The 22,001-nt window shown below is 41.0% G+C and overlaps 1 protein-coding gene across 2 annotated transcripts in view; it reads right to left on the reverse strand.

Annotated features, from left to right (window-relative positions):
* Positions 1 to 273: 273 nt before the first annotated feature.
* Positions 274 to 22,001, reverse strand: part of LNX2 (ligand of numb-protein X 2) — a 59,267-nt gene continuing 37,539 nt past the window's right edge. For both annotated transcript variants that reach the window (XM_084285327.1, XM_084285328.1), the window contains 8 exons: positions 17,978 to 18,213; positions 16,938 to 17,137; positions 13,326 to 13,715; positions 11,660 to 11,806; positions 9,411 to 9,588; positions 7,520 to 7,751; positions 5,163 to 5,321; positions 274 to 2,390 (listed from right to left, as the gene is read on the reverse strand). In XM_084285327.1, the coding sequence (XP_084141453.1) occupies positions 2,255 to 2,390; positions 5,163 to 5,321; positions 7,520 to 7,751; positions 9,411 to 9,588; positions 11,660 to 11,806; positions 13,326 to 13,715; positions 16,938 to 17,137; positions 17,978 to 18,213 (1,678 nt within the window). In that variant the 3' untranslated portion in view covers positions 274 to 2,254. The remainder of the gene's footprint in view (positions 2,391 to 5,162; positions 5,322 to 7,519; positions 7,752 to 9,410; positions 9,589 to 11,659; positions 11,807 to 13,325; positions 13,716 to 16,937; positions 17,138 to 17,977; positions 18,214 to 22,001) is intronic.

Raw genomic sequence — 22,001 nt, forward strand, 5'->3', positions numbered from 1 at the left:
TTTTCATTCATCCTTCATTAATACCATACAATTAGATAGCAATATCTTGAAAAAAAAATCTTGAAATAATTTAAAACAGAAGGCACGGAAAAACAAACTATGCAGCTACAAGAGAAAGGGGCAAAATGATTCAGGAAAGGAATTCATTCAGAAAAAAAAAAATTCTCACTAAGCATTCTGATCAAAAGCTACAACACACTGAAACAAAACTGCACAGTTTAAGCTAACCCATGCTTTTGTTACATACACATAGAAAAGAAAAAAAAAAAAGCTTTTTGCAGGGTTTTGAATGAAAAGTGTTACTTTTAAAATAATAATTAAAAAAAAAAAAACGTTAAATCTAGTACATATGTCAAGATCTTCCCTAAAGTCTACAGTAAGAGATACTTTACCAAAAAAATCTGCATTAGGAGCAAAGTATACAGTTAATCACCACTTTGGAATGGGCAGAAACTCAAATCAGCTAAAGTATCAAATCGTTTTGGTGTTTGCTTCAGAAAGTAAGATTCTCAATACAGTAATATACTGTAGAGGACATTCGTTTGTATTATGAAATTAAACTAATATTGTACATCATAGAGAGGAATAAAACCACTTCTTTCGTACAAGGTTTTTACTTTTTTCTTTTTTTTTTCTTTTTTGTAAAAGAGTAACTTTATTTATTTTTTAAAACAAAGCTACTGGAATTTATGACATGCGATAATATGCCCCAATATTATAATGGCTAAATTGGAAAAGAAAGGTCATGCTTCACAATCGAAATATGCCGTGATTCTCAAATACATTCTCTGGTAACGAATAATACAATACAGAGGTCATTCATAAAATCAGCTCAGGTTGTGAACCTGGTCTACAAATGAAGCTCTTTTTCCAGTATGTGGAACACTGACGACTTACAAGTTTTGCTCCAGGTCAGCACATTCCTTGATGTGCCCCACACCTCTTTTTTTTTTTAAACAAATGGGTGTTTAGCCTGCAAATCTCATGGAAAGGCAAAGTCTAGAAGTTACACGTTTGTTCTTAAAAATACTAAATACAATCCAAGATAAACAGTATTATTCTTACTGACAACTTAATAGCAGGTGCTCTCTATAGGAAAAATAAAATCCTGAAACGCAAGACAGATTATTTCAGCATTTTATATCAAGGCATTTGCACATTTGTCAGGAGGTGACAGAGTACGAGTGAATTTTGCAGCTTTCTCTGCAGTTGGACTTGAACAAAAAGAGCCATCCTTCTGGCCTGCCCACCTGTAAACCAGAACGTGAGTTTTCTTAATAGCTTGCTGCTTCTGCAAGTAATTCTCTCATTTACAAAGTACAAGTCAAAGCATCGCTTCCACACGTGAATAAAGAGAGCTGACAGCTACAATATAAACGGTAAAAATGATCTCAGTAAAAATGTTCATCAAAATTCTCTGACATAGCAAAACATTCATTTGTAAAGGAAAGTCTAATACTGCAAGCCATTCACTCAAAGGCGACCCTGGGCATGTGTATTCTTGCCAGCATTGCAACAGTAATTACTTCCACATTTCTGTTCATTATAGGATACAAACTCTGTAATATATTAAAGTTTCCTAACAAAGAGTCCAATTATTGCACTTTATAAAAATTCCAGTAATATCAGGCTTTTGTCCTACTTTTCTATGAACACTGATGCCCTGCGAGGAAAAATACGGGGGCTGAATAATTTCTTGTGAGTACGATGGATTCCTTGAGTGAGTCTGAAATGCTGACTCGAAGGGAAAGGCTTACAAAATGGAAAGGTGTACCTTTGGAAACTGATTCAGAGCAGCAGGTGGATGTGCCTCTGCCTTACCGACACACATTCTCATCTCAGGGACGAATGGGCACGTGGCTGTTAGGCTTATATATTATATAGAAATTTAGGTCTGCACAGAGCAAACCAGAGAACCACTAAGTTCTTCTGCCGGCTGTCCAAGGCTATTGCTTGACAGGGAAAGCTCAACGACAGCCTTATTGCAGTGGGAGTTTCTGTGTGAGCACGTGTGAATTTGCATTCGCCTCAGCGATGGGTGTAGCGAACAGAAATGGCTATTTCAGGATGGGAAGAGAACATACAACGAGTCTGAGAGGCCCATGAAAAAAAAAAAGAACAAAGAAAGTGAGTAGAGCAGTTTTGGCCCTGCTTATAACCAGCTGTATCAATAGGGGAAAAAAAAAAAAAAGAGAGATTTTTGTGCCAGCTATCTAGAAAATGAAGCTGCTTGAACCGAAATGATTTCATAAATCTATATGAGGCTTCCGGGCCAGCAAATCACGGTTAAAGTTACTTTGTTCCTCTGCTCCTTCAGCATTGGAACAAGTGCAGAATGGCTCATTCCAACCGTTGATAGTCCATTTACAGCAACAATCATATCACCACACCTAAAAGACACAAGAAGAAAACCCAGCGATGAGAATGGCTCTGCAATAACCATCACATCCCAACAAACAGCACGTGGGGCAGCAGGTTTCCATCAGGTTGGAAGCTTAGCAAAACTGAACGCCTTTGTGTGTTTTTTTTTTAAGTCTCTTTTACTAATGCAACTCATCTGGGAAATTCCCAAATCAATGGATTTCAACACTAATACCAAATTAGTTCTGTATTAAAAGTGGACCTGCAGGGAAATGTGAGAAGAGAGAGTTGGAAAGATCTCCTGGAGTCAGGAGAAGATAATGAGATAGCATGTGCATAACAGAGCATTTATGTTTGTTTGTGTGAGTTATAACACATTTACACCAAGCACGTCTTTACTGTGGGAGGTGTAAGTAAAGATACTGATGGTTACCAACCACATTCCAACCAAGACCCTTGTTTTCAATGGCTTATGATTTTCTGAAATGTAACCATTTGGCTTGAAATCTCCTACAGCAGATGGTTCAGCGGAGAAGCTGTAGCATCTCTGTGTTTTAAAGCAGGGAACAGAAATTTGGGAGGGGGCTGTATGTTGGCCTTGAGAAAACTGGCCTTGGAGGGTTATGCTTCAGTTTTTACTTAAGTTCAAGAGAAATTTCAAAGAAGCACACATGTTCTTCCTACATTAGGTAAGCTCCATCTTGCAGGCATCTCTGCAACCTGAGTGTGTTTGGGATACCCTAGTGCAGTGGAATGAGATGCTGGAGACTGAACAGGACTTTTCCTGACACTGATCCTCCCAACTACTGAAGGCACCAAAAGTGGATGACAAAAAAAGATGCTCTCCTGAGCTCTCCTGGTGCCCCCAGCTAATGAAGAACAGAGGAAGAAGCAGTGTGACCAACACTGGTCAAACAGGCAACTGGAAGCCCTTCTCTGCTTTAACCAAGGTATCTCATCACCCAAGAAAGCATCAAACCCTACAATTCACTGAGTGGGGTCTCTCTCAGCCTTTCTGCTGAAGTCCTTTCACCTTCTACAAAATCATACCAGACAGATACTGTAGGCAGAAAACTGTCCTAACTACTGGTCTGTGAAATTATTTTCTTACTTTCTCTCTAGCCTAACAAAACATTCAGAACATCTCAACAGTGGAACAGCTTCAGAAAGACCGCTCCCACGATAGCCCTTGTTGATGGGAGAGGCCCAGCTCCAAGTCCATAGTCTCAGTAAGAGTAGATTTGAACAGAGGGTACTACATCACAATATTGCAGACGAGTATCTTTTCCATTCCTTACATGGGGTGAGTGTGGCCACAAGCACTCTTCCCTTCTTAAGAATATATTTCCATTTCTGTTAAGACTTCTAGTTATTAATTCCCCAATCTGAAATTATTTACTTTGGGTTGAACTGAAATCTTTCATTTAATCCAAACTGTTTCATAGCTGGCCAAAAAATCTAATTTTGTGTTCAGCCAAACTATTTTTTCATTTATTTATTTAGTCATTGAACTGAAAAATCAATTACTGGCAAGGCTCTAGGCATAAGCACATTTTTTTCTCAAGTTACTTGGTAAGTAAACCTACATGTGAAAACCATGCCATAAAACTTCAAGCCACGTAATGTTCACAAACCTATGGCATATTTTTCACTCCCACCTTCACGCACAAAAAAATAAAGATCAGTTTTTGAGCAAGAGAACTTTTAATAGGTTCCTTTAATAGGAATTGTAAGTCCTAATTCTGAAACCCTACACGAGGCTAAGATACATAGATGTATACTAGACCTGGGGATTGCATCCAATGTAACGTGTAAGTAGAATAATACAATATTTAAGGCCAGAAAGGACCTCAGGAAGTCTCTAGTCCCTCCTCCTGCTCAAGGCAAGGTCACCTTTAAGCTCTGACCAGGGCTTTCCCAGTTGGGTGTCACAAACCTCCTGTCTGCACAGCCTCCCTGTGTGACCTGTGCCATGGCATCACCATCCTCATGGGGAAAATGCTTCTCCTGACACCCAGTCTCAACCTCTTTGGCTCAGTTGTGCCTGCCATCCTTGTTCTCTCTCCTTCACCACCATGAACAGCCCAAGCTCCATGTCCTCGATAACCTCCTCGCAGGAACTGGAAGGGGCTGTTAGGTGCCCCAGAGACAGCTCTGCTCCAGGCTGAGCAAGCCCAGCTCCCTCAGCCTCTCCTCCAGCTCTCCAGAGGCCTCCATGGAACTTGCCCTATTTATCCCTGTCTTTTCCACCAGCGAATAACTCTCAAGGCACTGTTCCTTAACGATCTCTTCAGAGGTACTGACTCCTCCATCCACTTTCACACTTTTCTCTTGAAGCAGCAGCACCCATCTTTAGTACCAGAGTTTTCAGTGGTGGCTTCAGAAGGCTTTATGAAAGGCTAAAGCTGTTTCCCCCATTTTAAAGAAAGTTCTTTAATTTTTCAACGCTTCTCTAGGAAGACAAATATATTACAAAGTAACCAGGCCTGCACATGGGGATATTTGCAATATTTTATGCCTAAAAAGAGTTAAAAGGAGAGAAGGAAATGGTAGGGGACATCAGCACCGCAGCTGGGGCAGAGGACAGGAGATGGCAGAGGTGCCAGCACAAGCATCACCTCTGTGACAAACACCCTGCCCTCTGCCTAAGCAGCCCGTGCTGCCCTGCATCACACCCAGAGGAAGGCAAAGCACCAGGTGCTGCAGCATATTTCACTAAGCAATGAGCTGCACCAGCACCTAACTATTTACAAGCATCAATTATTATTATTATTATTATTATTACCCATGTTTTAACTTACTTTAATCTCCCATCAAAGTAGGCAGGAGTTCCCAGAACAATGGTTTTGATGAAGAAAGGCTGGTTGGTGTGGTTCTCCTCGTAGCCACCGACGATGCTGAAACCCCAGCTGCCTAAATTGCTCCGCCGCAGCACTACGTCGTGGCAGCTATGGAGGCAGCTGTGGAAGGGAAGCACAGGGCAGCAAGAGAAAAAGCCGTGGATACCTCATACAGACATTTCCAGGCTAGGCAGAACACCTGCTCTCGCACCATCACCGCTGCAATAAGCAGGGAGGAGAAGGGGAGGCATGGTAATCAGTTCTGTTCCCAGACAGGGTAATTCTGTGATATTCAAGCCAATTACCAAAAAACCTCACACTCCTGAGACAGAAACGTGTTTAAAAAGAAATAATGCGGTGCTAGAATAATGACTTAAACGCAGTTAACTCTGCACACTGACAATAATATGGCTTTATAGGGATTTCACAAGTGGCAAGAATGTGGAGGAAAAATGGATATCCAATGTTTACTTTGCAAGTCAAATATACAGTGCATTTTTCTTCCACCCCCAGCCAATTTAGGCTTTTGCTACTCAAAGAAAAGATCTGAAAGTCCATGCACCACCTTCTTTATCTGTGAACCGATGCATCACCAGTAACGAAAACATAAATGATTAACCATTTTGTTAGGCAGAAGGTAAATAATCCCGATCATGTTCCACTAACTGTACTGGTGTGTATATATTTACTTCTTAAGTGAAAATTCATTCTTGCCAGTGACATAGAGACTGTAATTAAAAAAACAAAACAAAACAAAAAAAACCTAGAGATTAACTTCTGGGTAAAAATGATGCCACGTTCTTTACCGAAGTACAATACTCTTTAAAGAACAGCAGCACAATGAATAACATAACTTTAGGAGCAACAGAGGGTCTCTGGTGAGGCCGCACCTCGAGTACTGTGTTCAGTTTTGGGCCCCTTGCTACAAGAAGGACATGGAGGTGCTTGAGCGGGTGCAGAGAAGGGCGACGAAGCTGGTGAGGGGCCTGGAGAACAAGTCCTACGAGGAGCGGCTGAGGGAGCTGGGCTTGTTCAGCCTGGAGAAGAGGAGGCTCAGGGGTGACCTTATCGCTCTTTTTAGGTACCTCAAGGGAGGCTGTAGCGAGGTGGGGGTTGGCCTGTTCTCCCACGTGCCTGGTGACAGGACGAGGGGGAATGGGCTTAAGTTGAGCCAGGGGAGTTTTAGGTTAGATGTTAGGAAGAACTTCTTCACTGAAAGGGTTGTTAGACATTGGAACAGGCTGCCCAGGGAAGTGGTGGAGTCACCATCCCTGGAAGTCTTCAAAAGACGTTTAGATGTAGAGCTTAGGGATATGGTTTAGTGGAGGGCTGTTAGCGTTAGGTTGGAGGTTGGACTCGATGACCTTGAGGTCTCTTCCAACCTAGAAATTCTGTGATTCTGTGATTCTGTGATTCTGTAGCATGTAAGCAATAAACCACTGCTGTGCCATGGAAAGCCAAAAATTTACCAAAGCTGAGAGCTGTTTACTAAGATTAGGTAACTCATGGTTCTGTTATCTTCAGATGTATTCTGCCACCAATACGCTCCTTTTTTGTTGTTTTACACTTAACAACTGGCCTTTGCCTGGTAACTCCATCAGAGGGAGAGGAATTAACCTGCCCACTCTGGCTGAAGTTAGTAACACTCTTCACTGCAGTGGGAGCTCTTCTTGATAGCAAGCAATGCCAGAACGAGTTTATACTGAAGCCACAAGAGACTGAAAAACAGAACGGTAAAAATGAAGCATGGTGATGTCAAGCAGACTGCAGATTAGGAAAGAGGAGGGAGGGAGCTGCAAATCTTCAAGAGCTTTTGTGTTTGGCAGAGATGGTAGTGGGTTCTTTGAAAAAAAATACATGAGGATTTGTAACTACAGGCTTGTTTGTGTGTAAGAGATGCGTAAAAAGTCTGAGAATGGAAAGTCTGATCCACTATTCTAACATGATATATTTGGCCTCTTACATTTAAGTAGTAGATTAGCACAGAGACACATGGGCAAACACTTCGGGTTTTTATTAATTATCTCTCTGGTTTTAGATACTCTACTGGAAATTTTGATATGGTTAAGCAATGGAAAAGATTACTTTTATTCAATGAGAAGAATCCATGTGGGCAGCTAATATGGTTTGTGAGGGAGCAAACCAAGTCTCTTCATCTTTCAGTTGCCTAAGAAAACATTGCTCCTGTTCATGGTCCTCACTGTGAGCACAAGGTGAACAGAACGAGATGGTTGGGCAGGCAGAAATAAGGGCAGATGTGCTGCAACTAAAAACACCTCTGCTTTGGTAACTAATTATTGTATTAATTAATTCAGTACCTTGGAAGTCCCAGCCACATGACCCACGACGGTGACCAACTGGCATCGTACTCATTTTCACTGATGGTACTCAGTTGTTCTTCATTAGCCTGGGGTTGTTCTTCTACAATCTGGACTTCCAGTGCTTTCAGGGCAACTACTGAAGAGGCAGCACTGGCTTTGAGCATGGCCACCGCCTCGCTGTGGCTGAGGTTAGTCAAATCGATGCCGTTGATGTTGAGCAACACATCACCTGTTGAGAGGTGCAAATAAGAACACATCAGTCTGCCAGGATTGTTCATACCTGCGGCACCTCTCTCACCAGGATTTCATCTAATACTGTATTTTTCTGAAGCTGAGACAGTCTGAACTAGCACCTTGGGAACGTGAACAGCATCATTAGTTTTTAAGCTTTACCCTGTCTGTTTAAAACTTTAATGTGTAATTGTTCCCAGTGGAGTATCTTAGGTTCACCCAAACATTACACGGGAAGGAAGAATGCGGAAAAGAACAACTCAGGCACCAGAACGTAACCAAATCTTAAAGGTAAGTGAGGCTCCATAGAGCATTCTAGGTCTACTTTTTTTTTAGCTTGTAATTTGGGAGAAGAGAAAGCAATTCAAAAACTACTGGAAAGGTTGGTGCAAAAACCAATCCACTAGAAGAATGAAAGTATCTGTGGGAAGATAATAATCTGGAAACAGTCCAAGACACTAAAAAAAAAAAGCCACTATTTTTATTTTATTTCAGAATAATTTTTAAATGTCTCAGGGTGAAAACAAGCATGTAATCTATGGTCCAAACAGTAGTCTCCTTCACACAATGTCCACTTATTGGTGAAAGTCAGGAATCTCAAAGTAAAAACGTGAACAACTGAGTCATCTTTGGAATGAGACTCTTTTTTTGAAAGCTTTTGTCTCCCAAGGAAAGATAAAGTTGAGGTGCAGCTTAACTCTAAATCACTTTCACTTTTGCTGTGGCTACTTTAATATTACATAATGAAAGAGCAATTGTGATTCTTCCATCAATTGTACTTTTCACAGTAGTACAGAAAAAGAAAGACTACACATTGGTATGTGGGTGTAATTCATCTCAGAAGCATATAAGGAGGTTCCCACACTGTTCTTTTTAAATTTGTGATTTGTGAAGTTGTTTTTTTTTTCCCCTGAATTTCTTTCCTAAAACGATCTGAGATTCTGTGAACTCTGAATTGCAAAGATTCCATATGCAGTCTTTGCTTCACATATGGCACAATGTTTTAATCATCACTGCTTAGGTATTGATCACTCAGGACTGTCTTCTTCATCGAGTCTAAACTCATTTGAGTCTAACCTCCACCTCCCAGTTCCCTCTATCGTTCTGCAAAGCCAAGGAACAGGGATGGATGCAGCAGCACACCTGAAGATCAGTAAGTCCAAGCTGCGCTGGAGAAAGGACAAGAGAGCATTCAAGTACCACAATCATTACAGAAGTAGCTTTGGGGGTAAACTTCACCTGGGTGTGCTATGACCTGCCATCATCTGAGCTGCTCAGATATTATAGTGAGGACTGGAGATTCCTCGAACAGAGATGGGGCCCATCCCTCCAAATTAAACACAAAAACAGGATGCGTGTACTACAGTACAAAGCACCACATCAGACCCTCAGCTCAGGGGATTACAGTCAGCTGTAAAGAATTTAGCCAGACATTTCCTGATCTCATCCACTTCCCCTCCTATCGCTCTCTAAACATCCCTTTCCTAAAAGCGCGATAATAAATACTGTATTTCCATTATTGAAACATGAAGACAAGCACTCATCACGGCTTTGTTACATCTGTTAAAAGACATTATGGCACCACCTGATTTCAGTGAATGCACTCATCAAAAACCAATCAGAGGCCACCCGTGCCACCAGGAAAGCCAAGCCCTACCTCGTTTAATCCTGCCGTCTCTTGCCAAACACCCATGAGGCTGTACACTTGTCACGAAAATGGGCAATTCGCCACTTTTGCTGCCTCTGCCTCCTGCCACTGTCATTCCAAGAGATTCATGTGGCTCTTTTTTCACAGTAATGTGCTTTTCTTGGCATGTAACACACTGGGAGAGATCCTGTTTGACGAGAATAAATAATGTTGTTAAAACTTAAACAAAACAAAAACTAAGAACACAACTAAATACACCCCAAAGCTATACTTTGGCACTTGGACAAGGTTTAAAAGCACCAAGTCCACAGTGTAAATTGGCTTCATCTTGATTTCTTCTACATCAGATCAAATAAAAAAGCCACTCATGCAGATGCTTGAGTATAGACAGAAAGTTTATAAGGGCTCTTCTTGAAAATCTCACTACAGTTTCTTTTAGGTCTTACACTGGAACAGGTTAAATTTTAGGACTGTGCCGTGAAACCGTATGGTCAAAAGATTAGAAACCAAGCAGAAATAAAACTTTTGATGTCTTGGTGAATATCGGCATTATCTCATTTGTAAGTAGAATATGGCCCACAACTACAAAAAAGCTCCATAAGAAACAAAACCACATGTTTTCATGATCAAACAGAGGGGCCATTTAAAACCCTTATGTGCCATGTTTTCTTTCACAGCTGGTGTGTAGCCTCTCTCAGAGCACGGAGTAGCTAAGGCCAATCAATGCTCTAGGCTGTTAATGGACGCTTTGTGCAGACTCCCTGATGATTGTAAGGATAACCCAAACCTGAAGCAAGAAGAAAACACTGCATTTCATTTTCTAACACATGAATCACAAAGTTTAGCCCCTATTTAGCTCTTCCCTATCTAGAGGATTTAGACCTGAATCAAAGCGTATTTCACTCGCTCAAGCCTTTCCTCTTCAGGGTATTTAGTGATACATTCAAACCACTGCACGTACACCTGCACTAACATCTTAAATCAACAAAATACTTGGAAAGAATCCAAAATAACATTAGAAAGAACCTGGAAGATTCTTCTGAATACAAACACTTCATTATTCTCCCACTTTCTCTTAGAAAATGGAAACTGTTTTCTTCCACTTCCAGTGCCACATGTTCCTTCTGATTGAGTATTCTGCCTGCATATCCATGTTAATCACACAATATATGTATCATAGCTTATAAGAACAACTCCTCCTGGAGTTTTCAGGATTTAAGACTAACTGGCTGGTGCCACGCAATTATAAAAACATTTTTTTTCCTACTAACTGTAGATTAATGAGACGGAAGCAAAGATAAATTATATGAAACCTAGGACAAGTCTAGCTTGGTCGTCACTTTCAGTTGTATGAGACTTGCTACTTCGAAAGAGCCCATGAATGGTACTGGTATGCTAGGGAAATCAGCTCAGCCAATTCATTGGCTTTGGAATTGTAATATGAATGCAAGATATATTGGTAGATGGAAAGTGGGTTCAGGCTCTGCTACAGATGAGCTGTAATGATTCTGTTGATATGGAGTATTGTTGTGGCAAGCACTAATGGCCACTAACAGTATTTGGGAGCCTCACCTTTACCCCTTGCACCTTTATGAAATTACCCAAACTTTAAAAAAAATACACATTTTCAACACATTTAAATCCCCCCAGCAGAATTGTGACATTAAACAGTGATGCCAACAGAGTGGATAGGAGGAAAGGTGGTTTGGTTGACATGGTCAACGTGAGAATTATTTCACAAAATCTGAACACTGAGAAGTCATTGTTCTAACCACAGGAACACCTGATGCACAGGTTTTATTTCTGCAGTCTAATGGATAATTTGACACTAGCTTCATGAATGTCTCCTCATTCTGCCTCTCTCTCCTATCTTGACCCTGCAGAACTTAGTCTTGCAAATGGCACTGTTGGCTCATGAAAGAAATGACACAACTCCTCAATGTGCTCTTTATGTACTGGATACCAAATCCAGTTTATGTGCACCAAATCTCCTGTCCTTGCTGGTTGCAGCTAGCATAGGGGCAGAAACAAAAACGCTCTTGAATGACAGCAGTCAGCAAATCCAAAAAAATACTGAAATGCAGTTGTATATCTTTTGTTCCTACTCCAGACATGATGCAGGACTTCAGAACTTGGAAATCTTTGTTAATTAGGTCGAAAAGAAGATGTAACCCTTTCTTCCAGTCTTGCCTTGCTACTCACTTAGACCATCACATGACAAAAACTCTATTTTTATCTCTTAAAAGAGAAATACTAACCTTATGCGAGTTGGGTCTGCTGTGGAACAGCTGCTGGGACTGGTGTTGGTGTGGGTTGCTGTTGTGAGTCCCAGTGTCTCGGATGATACTGACTGTCTGTGACTTCGTGGGTCTAGAGATGATCAAATTCACTCTCTCTCCACTCGCCTGTCAAATATATAAAGCAAAATAAAGAAGTTGGTAGGATATTGATAATTAGCAGAGGGGAAGAAACAAGAAGACAGCAGAACTTGTTTTCCAGTTCCTGGGGGTGCCACAGATTTCTCAGACTGCACAGTCCCTTACTCAATTCTTGCTGCAATTCCCCCTAGAAAGAGAGGACAGTAACACTCTTCTTTTTTTCCTCTAGTGTTACCTCTGCATCACCTGGAAGTTCTTTGCAAAAAGGACCAACTCTCTCTGTTTTATGAAGCTTCAAACATAAAAAACAACAACAACAAAAAACCATTTGCAACCTCTACGAATTTGTGCAATGTGTTATCAATAAAAGAAGAAATGCACACGTGATGGCTCCAGGATCTGCAGATATGTATCATAAGCTCTGAACACCTTTGGTATTTCCCAAAGAGACTTCAGAGAAAGATGTTACATATCAGCAGACCAACAAATTCTGGAGATGTGGGAATATCAGGAGACTCAGATAATAGATGTTAAATGAAGTATCAACTCTTTCCATTGATTTAAAAACATACCTCAGGAGAAAAAAAAGTTACCCACTGTAAAATTCTGACCATTTCACTGTATCTTGAAACTGCGAAACTGACATTAAAATCCCCAGGATCATTGTTACTTTCCTTTAACTGCAATGGAAGCTCTTAAAATGATACCTGAAACATGTATTTATGATTCATCTGAATTGTGGTTCTCTATTTGGTGCTGAAACTTGGGTTAAACAAAGGCAACTGCACTAGACTGCAAGAACCTGCTACCAGTCTATTCCAACTTTACCAAAAACAGAGCATTTTTTCCTAACATCCTATCAGTGGGAAGCAGCAACGTGCTGCAGCTGTTTCCTTATAGACTAGGAGACAGGTGTGGCATTGAGGTTTTCCTGCAGGAATAGGAAGGGGACACGTGCTTGATTGTGTAATGCTTTGGGTAATATCTGTGATCAGAGCCGAGCCAGCCATTTGGAACAGCCCTTTCCGAACACTCAGGAAATGAATTTTACTGTATGGGACTAATGGAAGACCGATTGTGTTCCTAGCTGCCACCTCTCCTATGAAGCCTGGCAAACCACTTTCCTATTTCAACCCCCAAATTCAATGCACAGGTAAATCAATATAAAACAATGCCCACTTTTATAGGTCTCACTAAGTGTAAAAATCAAACCTGCATACACAGATATAATAATAGTCTTTTTTTTCCTTTTATTTTTTTTTGGCTAAGCAGTAGGCTACATGATACTCACATGAGCACCCTTCTAACGTTCAGGCTGCATGATAGGGAAGATTAAGGCACTTTTCACTTCTAATGAGATGATCTTCATATGCAAGGTGCCAAGCAGACCCTGTTTTGCAGCATTATTTCCAGCACACATATCACAGCAAACTGCATTGCTGCCGCTTTTAGGTATCACACTCAAGCTGCTCTGTCTGGGACAGACTCGACCCCAGGCTTCGCACAAAGAGCTGAGCCATGGCTTCAGGAAGGGAATGCAATTTACCTGTATAACCTGAGCAGCAAGCTCTGGTGTCCCGTGCTTCAAGTCGTGCCCGTTGATGGCAAGCACTCGGTCGTTGCTGCAGAGCCTGCCATCCTGAGCAGCCAATCCCCCTTCCAAGAGGTCGAGAATGAAGACTCCCGGCTCATCTGTCCTGCGTACGAGTTTAATGCCAAGCTGCTCGCTGGAGTCACGTTTGTGCAGCGTGACTTGGAAGCTGTCCTCCCTCGAGGAGGAGGTGGTGGTGGTGGTGGTGGTGGTCTCGGCGTGGCCGTGCGTGCGGCTCCCGAAGCGCCTCTCTCTCAGCACGGTGAGGTGCAGCACCGTGCAAGGCTGCGACAGCACAGCTCGAGCGTGGTTGTGGGACACGTTGCTGATGTCAAAGCTATTCACCTGAAAAAAAAAATAAAAAAAGATCAGAATATTGTTCTCATGTGTTTAATTGTTCCTCGTTATGGACATAAAGTCCTCTTCAAACTAAATTCAGAGGTCTCTGCAAAATCCAAGAAAACCTACCAGGAGCAACCTACTGATCTGCTTGTACTGGGCTTCTGCTCTCTTCCTTTCATCCTTTTCTGCAAACCCACTCTCTCTAATGGTGAATGCCCCCCATCCTCATACTCCGTGGTTTTTGTTCTCCTGGTCTCCTGTATTCCTTAGATCTTTACCTAGTTTGTTCTCCAGAACAAGAACTTCATGTGTGCTTTCAGCATCAAGCTCATTATCACTTAAATCTATAAAAATAATAGCTATAAAAAGAACTCACCCAAATCTCCAAGGAAAGCTTACATCTAACAATACTGGGTACTTCCATGATGTAAAAAAAAAAAAAAAAAAAAAAAAAAGAAAATGAAAACCAGAATACTTAAATGTGTTCATTAAGACAGAAAACAAGGCAGTTGTTATGATTCTGAAGCCTTAGTATGAACTTAGGAGTTTTTCCATTGACTTCAGCAGAGGTATCATTCAAAATTCAGTTGTAAATGAAAACCAAACTAAGCTCTCCCTCCCTATCCACAAGAATTCTGTTTGTTATGTGGCCCACTGATGCAAAGATCAGTTATCTCCAGTCATCTCTTCCACTGTAAAGTTAAGGTAAAAAATGAGTGCAATGAGAGTTAGCAGAAAACAGGACCACGACAAAAACTAGCCCCAAAGCATTATTTGCCTTGTTCTGAGGTGTAAGAAGGGGTTTGGAGTTAACACTGAAACATCATCCTTGGCACATATTATTGTGCCCTGCTGGAAGAGCCCCTGATTGATCTAAGTAGAAAAAAAAATATCAAAAGAAGAAATGTATACTAAATCACAAAAATTGATGCCAAATATCTATACCAAAATCTAAAAAAATCATAAAAAATTAATTCCAAATACTGATCTGCCTCCCTCCCCCCCAAAAAATTACAATCTCTACAAACCAAGAAATAAAACAACAAACAACCAACAAAATCTAGGAAGAGAAGGATCCAAAAATCTATGTGCAATAACCATCATGTTTACATCACAGATTTGAGTTGAGGGACTTTGGGCAATGCAGCTGCTGCCCCCAGACCAGATGTAACCTTGAGCAGAGGGAGGGGAGGCACAGCTTGAAGAAATAACATGTAAAGCTGCCACCAGCGAAATCCACCAGGGCTCATCTGTCAGAGCCCTTAAATTAAATTTAGTTTTATTTTTAGCTGTCGCTAGCTAAAGTAAATACATAAAATATGGAAGCCTGCAAAGGGCATACAAGAAGATATGCAATAAAATTTAATTCTTCTTTCTACAAGGCAGTTCACAGCTCCCAAATAAAACAGCCTTAGCATTCCTTGTGAAAACAGATTCTCATTAGAACATATTTTACATAAATTGCTGTCGCAGTCCAGCATAAAAAAGGGACAATTTAGAGCACTTTTAGGCACCTACCTGCATGTCATACACAACATGCACTTGCATGTAGCAGTTACTAAATGTTGCTCCCCTCCATCTTAAAAGGGGATCTTAGATGTCAAATCTTTTTTGACTGGGCAAGAAAACGCCCAGTTTCACCCCGCAGTCCTTCCTGGCTTCCTTTCAGTCCTTTACTGCTCATAAAAAGTCTTTGAAGACGTTTTCAGAAATAACCGACTGAAGCTTGTACTGAGCTGTGTCCAACCCTATGCCTAATTACACCTGCACAGACCAAGCCTGGTAATTTGAATACAAAAGCTCAGCACCTGCACAGGCAAATCTGAAGCAACAGAAATATCCTATCTTTCAAAAAGTTTCACTTTTACCTCCCGCACCTCATCCTCACGGCGACAAAAGGACTCCGACGAGCACTCTCCTAGCATCTGACAGCCTCAGTGTCAGCACATGGATAGGGAGAACACACTGCAGCTTATAAATCCTATTTATAGTCAATTTATCGCCACTTATGGCTTTGGAAACTATAATTGACACCTGCCCAAATGGCAAGAATTTCCAAAGCTTCAGTGACAAGGTCCCTATTCTGCAACCAACGAGAGCCCTTGAGTATGGGAATAAATTAGGTAGCATTCAATCAGTGTCTGCAACTGCTTGTTAAAAAGGCAACATTTTGGAAGCCCCTTGGGTTACTCTCTTGGCCAGCTACTCTCCTAACACTCAAAGAGAGGAAAAAGGCACATTTCTCAAAAGAGACTATTTTCTGAAGTGCAAACTAATTTTATTCTAAGTGTAACTACAATACTTAAGCTACTCCCCTCTCCTGGGTTTCAAAAAAATTGAAATGAAAAAGGCCGATGCTACTTTTGGACTGATCTTAGGCTATCAGATCAAAAGCAAGCATTTTTAGTGAAGTCATTTTGAAATGATAGTAACATATCTGTTTCAGGTGGAATGATTCAACAACAGAAGAAAGGTGGAGGACTATCTTGTTTATGCAGAATTCAATTACTGCTGTTCTTCAGAGTACTGTACTTAACCCTGTTCCCGACATAAAATCAATAGGATTAGATCTTTTTACATTGCCTATGGCTAGGAATTTAAAACAACAACAAAATACACATTTTATCATAACCAAAATAAATTCTAATAGTTTAATTTTTCAGAAAAATATTTGGAGCGCTTTGCTTCAAATCATGCCAGTGAGGAACATCACTGACTCTCTCTTTTATAAATACTGAAAGATGCAGATGAGCTGCAGAGGCTTTTGGAAGGTAACACCAAAGACAGATTAAAATAACAATTAAGATAAAGGCAGTCTTACAATCCACAAATTGCTTTTCACATGGGACAAATCATGCCAACTTGTTACCCAGAAGTACCCTCTGCTTTCCTTGGAAAGCATGTGTAAAATTGAAATAAAGAACGAGGCCCACAACATTTAAAAACAGAAAAATATGCTCGTGTTTTAAAAATTGATAAGAGATGCTAAGGAGGAAAACTGATTCCAGGGGGCTGATCCCATGAACCCCACCAAGCATCACAGCCAAATGTGCTAGAACAACAGGCTCTGCTCTGAATATTAATTGGCCTTCCAACTGATAATTGCAAAGCTAACATTTACACAACATAAGTCTGCCAAGGAAAATCTCCCATCTCATTTAACAGACAGCTCTGCAACAACTGAATGGAAAGCAAGCAGACAGAATATGCAATGAGATTCCATACTTGAAGTATTTGGTCTCCAGCAAGAAGTCTTCCATCTCTGGCAATGATCCCATCCCGATAAACCTCTTGAATAACAATGTTGATCAAAGGCGTTTCATTGCCACCCACTATGCTAATTCCTAATTCAATATAAGGATTGGACCGATGAATTTCAATAGTAGTGATCTCTCCTTCAGGCAAGGTAGGTGGCTGTTGGTTTGCTGTCAATTAAAAAAAAAAGAAAAGGAAGATTAATGTCTTTTATACCGCATTCACTTTCAACAAAGCAAATCACCAGAGGACAAGATAGGCACGACACACAACAATGGTTTAATAACAAACTAAATAAGTGTGACTGGATTATTCCACTATTTGTTGGGACACCTATGTCATTAGAAGTAATCTACAGCATCTTAGCAATCTAACAGCAATCTACCCATGCTTTGTGAAATGGGGTTGTTTTTGCAAAGGATATTCTGAATCCTCTGGGTCCTGTCCTGTACCGTACATTTCAGATACTTCCTTTCCAATTTGATGACCTGTGGGGTGCACCCCACAGAGCATGTCTTAACCGTGCTTCTTTGTTGGCTGCTCTTACACCTGAATTAAGTGTTAACAGGTGACAAGGAGAAGCCCATTTATGAAGCAAACATGGAGACAATTACAGAGGAAAAAGTGGGATGCTAAGGGACAGCAAATACACAAGGAAAGGAAGGGGAAAAGACCACCTTCTTCTGCAGTCAGGCCCAGTGCTTCCTCTCTAAAATCCCAAATGCTAGAGGCGTTACTGCTAGTTCAATGCAGTGGGTCCAGGAGCTACTCAGCTGCCTTTTCATCCAAGCAGGACAGTACTCCGTGTGCAGGAAGCCTGCTCTTAGCCCAGCTGCATACTGGCCCATAATGGAAACCCACTAGCACTTCTCCAGGAATTGCAAGAGAAAGAGCAGAAGATGAAGATGTGCATTCACAGTCTGCAACGAGACAAGCTCTGACACCGTAACCGCTTCTACATCTGGTAAAATCAACCCGTGACAGGGCTGAGAAGATAGCTGATGACATACTGTCTGTTCCTGTGTTCTCTTCAAAAGGAGGATTGTCGATGCTGGGCTCGTCTGCCCAGGTGGAGAGGGCGGGAGTGAAGTTCTGCTCGGCCGGCACCACTCCCTGATCCGTGTCCGGAGACACGCTGCTGGGCTGCTCCGTCCCACCGGGACCCGTCTCGCCCTCGGCTTCTGCTTGCAGCTTGCTCGCTTTCCGTCTCTCCAGAGCCACCCTTCGATGGGAAGCCCCGGGGCACCTGTGAAGAAAACATTTACACCACGCGTCAAGTCTGCAGCACGAAACGCCCCAGTTCTCCAGCCAGCAAAATCAGCCTTCTGCAAAGACATAGCTTTAAAGGAATCATAAAAGATGTTAAACACACTGGATTTTAAAGCCAAAATGTATGTCAGTGGACAGCACCCCAAATCTATAGATTGCCTTCTTCACAAAATTTCCACTATGTTGTTTTCTGGCCTTGAACTCCATGTGCTGCAATGCATTCTGAGTTTGGACTTGTTTGCTATGTGTATTTCAGTCTCTGGAAGATAAATCTTTCTGAAAAGACTGAACAGGATCAGGACAAAATTCCACAGAAGAGGAGCCCTGCTTCAAAACAAATCTGAGCACCCCCTGAAGTCATCACCCTTGACCTTAGTACGCCAAGAAAGAAACACTGTATTTTCCTGGAATTACCTGGGGAAGGAAAGAGAGAGATGAGAAGTTTACCTACACTGCAATCTAGGTATTAAAATACTGAAAAATATTACAACTGACATTTGCACGAAAAGTTTAAAGTAATTAGCAGCTCTGCTCATGATCTCTTGAATCTGCAGAAAGCCTTTCATTCTCCATCTTCCCTTTTTTTCTTCCTGACTTCACATGGAAGGTCCAAATTTTTTGCTTACCCCCCAGATAACAATCCACCATCAGGATTTTATTCTTCCCATTGTAAACTGATTTCCATCAGTTCATATTATTCTTAAGCCTGTTTCATGCCCTACAGTATTTGACATCCTCCTTATAGCTTCTGCTATTGGAGCTGCTGACCACATAAGGATGCTCATACTGTAGCAGTGCCAAAAAAAAAAAAAAAAAGGAACCACGTTCTTGAAAGGACTCCTTGTCTAGCATCTTGACAGATTGTTACACTCAAGAAATTTTTTGTTTGCAACAGGAGAAGAAATGTGTTAACAGAGTAAAAGGCGCCAAAAGTCTAATGATGCCCTAACTTGTTAAACTGGAATGCTTTGAGAATCACAACATGCTGATATTCCACGAGGGGGATTTGATAATTACATGGTTTGACTGTTTTGACATGAGGGATTTTGAAGAAATGCTAACAAAATTACTCAGCTCTAAAGAATTTCAATAAAAACACCTGTATAGATTTTGTGACCCCCTTAGCAGTTATACATACATAAAGTGAGACTGACATATATATATATATATATATATATATATATATATAATAACAATCATGATATGTAAGTTTTGAAGAACAAAATAACCAAAATGTGCTGTGAAATGTGCCTGACGACATAAATTAGAGGCAATTCACATTATGAAATGACACATTTCAGAAATCACTTCTTGGAGCTTTCCCCAAGACGACGCGTTTTACACCTGCTAGTCATCTTTAAACTTCAGAAAGTGCAGGCAGGAAAGATGAAAATTACTTGAAAGGTGTTGCTTTGTGAAAAGGTTTATCTGATTTTAATGAAGGAACACAAATCTGCTTCTTGGGCTTGCTTCAGGCAATTATTACTATGTAAAATCTGGCAAAGAGAGACTGATCGGCCAAAAAGGGTTGAAAAAAACATAAAAAATCAGGCTGGTCTCAATTTAATCTGGTGAGACACATAGTTGCAGGTGAAACTCAGCAAGAATTTTTTATTGTTGACCATTTTGCAACACAAACCTCAAATCAAGAATCCCAAAAGGCCAAAAAAAAGGAAAGATGCAACCCCTCAAAGCAAATGCTTGACTTCTACAGTACTTTAACTTGATGGGTTAGCCTCACACTCCTCCAAAGTCTTAGCATTGGCAACAGGAAAAAAAAAAAGAAAAAAAAAAGAAATAATAAAGAAAAAACTCCAATACAACTCACTTTTTGAGCAACATGGGAAGGGGAAAGGCTTTTGCGGAGGAAATACCTTATTTACTGGGAGCTCTGACAAGGTTAGGCCAAGACCACCCTGCGTTGCATGTCTTTGCTGTCCCTGTACTGCCCTGCTTCAGGTGTGGTGATTTTAGGCTAAGAAGCGAATGAATTGCTCAAAATTGATGCTGTCAGATGATAACGCTTCAATCCCACGGAGCCTGGAGGCTGCAGCCCAGCCTCGCTGGACTATTTCTGTGGATCAGACACTTCTTTATGCATCTTCTACCAAAACAAGGCCTGTGGATCACAGAGGAGCAAGTGTAGGTGGCAAAGCTCACCTTGCAAGCCTGTTTTGTTTGTCTATTTGTTTGGTTGTTGTTTTTTTAAGCTGTACCAAAACAGGACAGAACAAAACCCACCCTTGGCAGCGTCCTGTTTCTGTCAAAGCTTTCCAGTCCACAGACAGGTTCTCCCCCACCCTCGTTCGCAGAGCACATTGCCCCATCATTGTTTGGCAGCTGATTAAAGCCGTCACGCGAAATATAAATAGGTTTGAGGTTTATTTTTGCCAGTGCTATTTCATTATCATTTCAAAGGCTAACATCGAGAAATGTAAACAACCTCCTGAGTGCACCTACATAGCTCAACGGGATCCCTTTAATGCAACGCTTGACAAGACAAAAATAAAAAATAAAATAAAAAAAATAATTAATTCTGGTAACAGATTCCTCTCTTCTGCCCCAAATGAATCAGTAACTAACAGGCTAAGACTTTCAGCCTGGTAGAGTGGAGCTGCACGGCCAGGAAGGAGCTGTCTGGTGGAGACATCAACTCACGGGATGCCAGTTCCCAGCTCTTTAAACATGATATTCCACCTGCTGAGCAGCAAAAGACGGTGTTGGTATTCAAGCACATTTATAAGATTTTTCATTTCCTCTTGCAACATAAAAATGTATTTATTGGCAGTAGGAAGGTATTACTCACAAACGGTGAAACCATACAGCAGCTGTAACAGATAGCAAGTGCCAATAAATCTCTAAAGGTGCACAACTTCACTAACACTGTTTTTACCAAATGCTCGGGATAAAGAGCATTTTTGACAAAATCCTGTAACAAGTTCTGTACACAGATGGACATCTTGGAATCAAAGCTAGCATCAAAGATTCTTTTTATAAGTACAGGAATCCATTCTCTTACAACAAATGGCATAAAGAAGGACTTGAGACTGAAATGTCTCTCCCAGGAATGGCATTTCATATCTACCTACAAAGCCAGAATAACTTGGCTACAAGTGAGAAGAAAAGAAGGCACGTTTTTCTGAAACATGCATAAGTTATTTCTTTCATGAATGCAGATGCCTGAGAGTTACAATGCTGAAACAACCAGCTAAAGGACCCAAGTGATGTAATTTATCAGGGAACTTTAAGGGTAGCTGTTCTTGGGATGTAAAATGAGCTCCTGCGTGTATGTGTAATTTTTATCCTCAACCTCACTTAATCCATACCAGATTGTTATTTGTTTATATATGTATTTTAAAGCAGCCAAGCCCGATAGTTTCTCATTTAAAAGCTGACTTCTTGGAACACCAGCAGCAATCCCTCTCTGCAGATAAAAAGAGCTTTCATACAAAATTAAGATGTAGTTTATAGTGTATTCCGTGGAATAACAGTAGGGGCTTGAAAAACACATTTGCTCACTGCCTACTGAAAAGAAAGATTTCATTGTAACTTGCGCCATCAGTTTCTGCCCAGTCTAGAGGTTTGATAAAAGCAAACACACCAAACAGCCTCAAACTAGTTGCACTAAATCGTTTTCCAAGTACGAGCTGAATTTAAGCAAAGATTGCAGAGAAGCAGCTGAAATGCCTGTGCTATCGCTCAAAAAAACTATGCCCGCAAAGTGACCTTAAACAGTAATTTTGGCAAGATTTACAGCTGCAATTC

Source organism: Netta rufina (assembly GCF_964035555.1).
Source record: "Netta rufina genome assembly, chromosome: 1".
Classification (NCBI taxonomy): domain Eukaryota; kingdom Metazoa; phylum Chordata; class Aves; order Anseriformes; family Anatidae; genus Netta; species Netta rufina.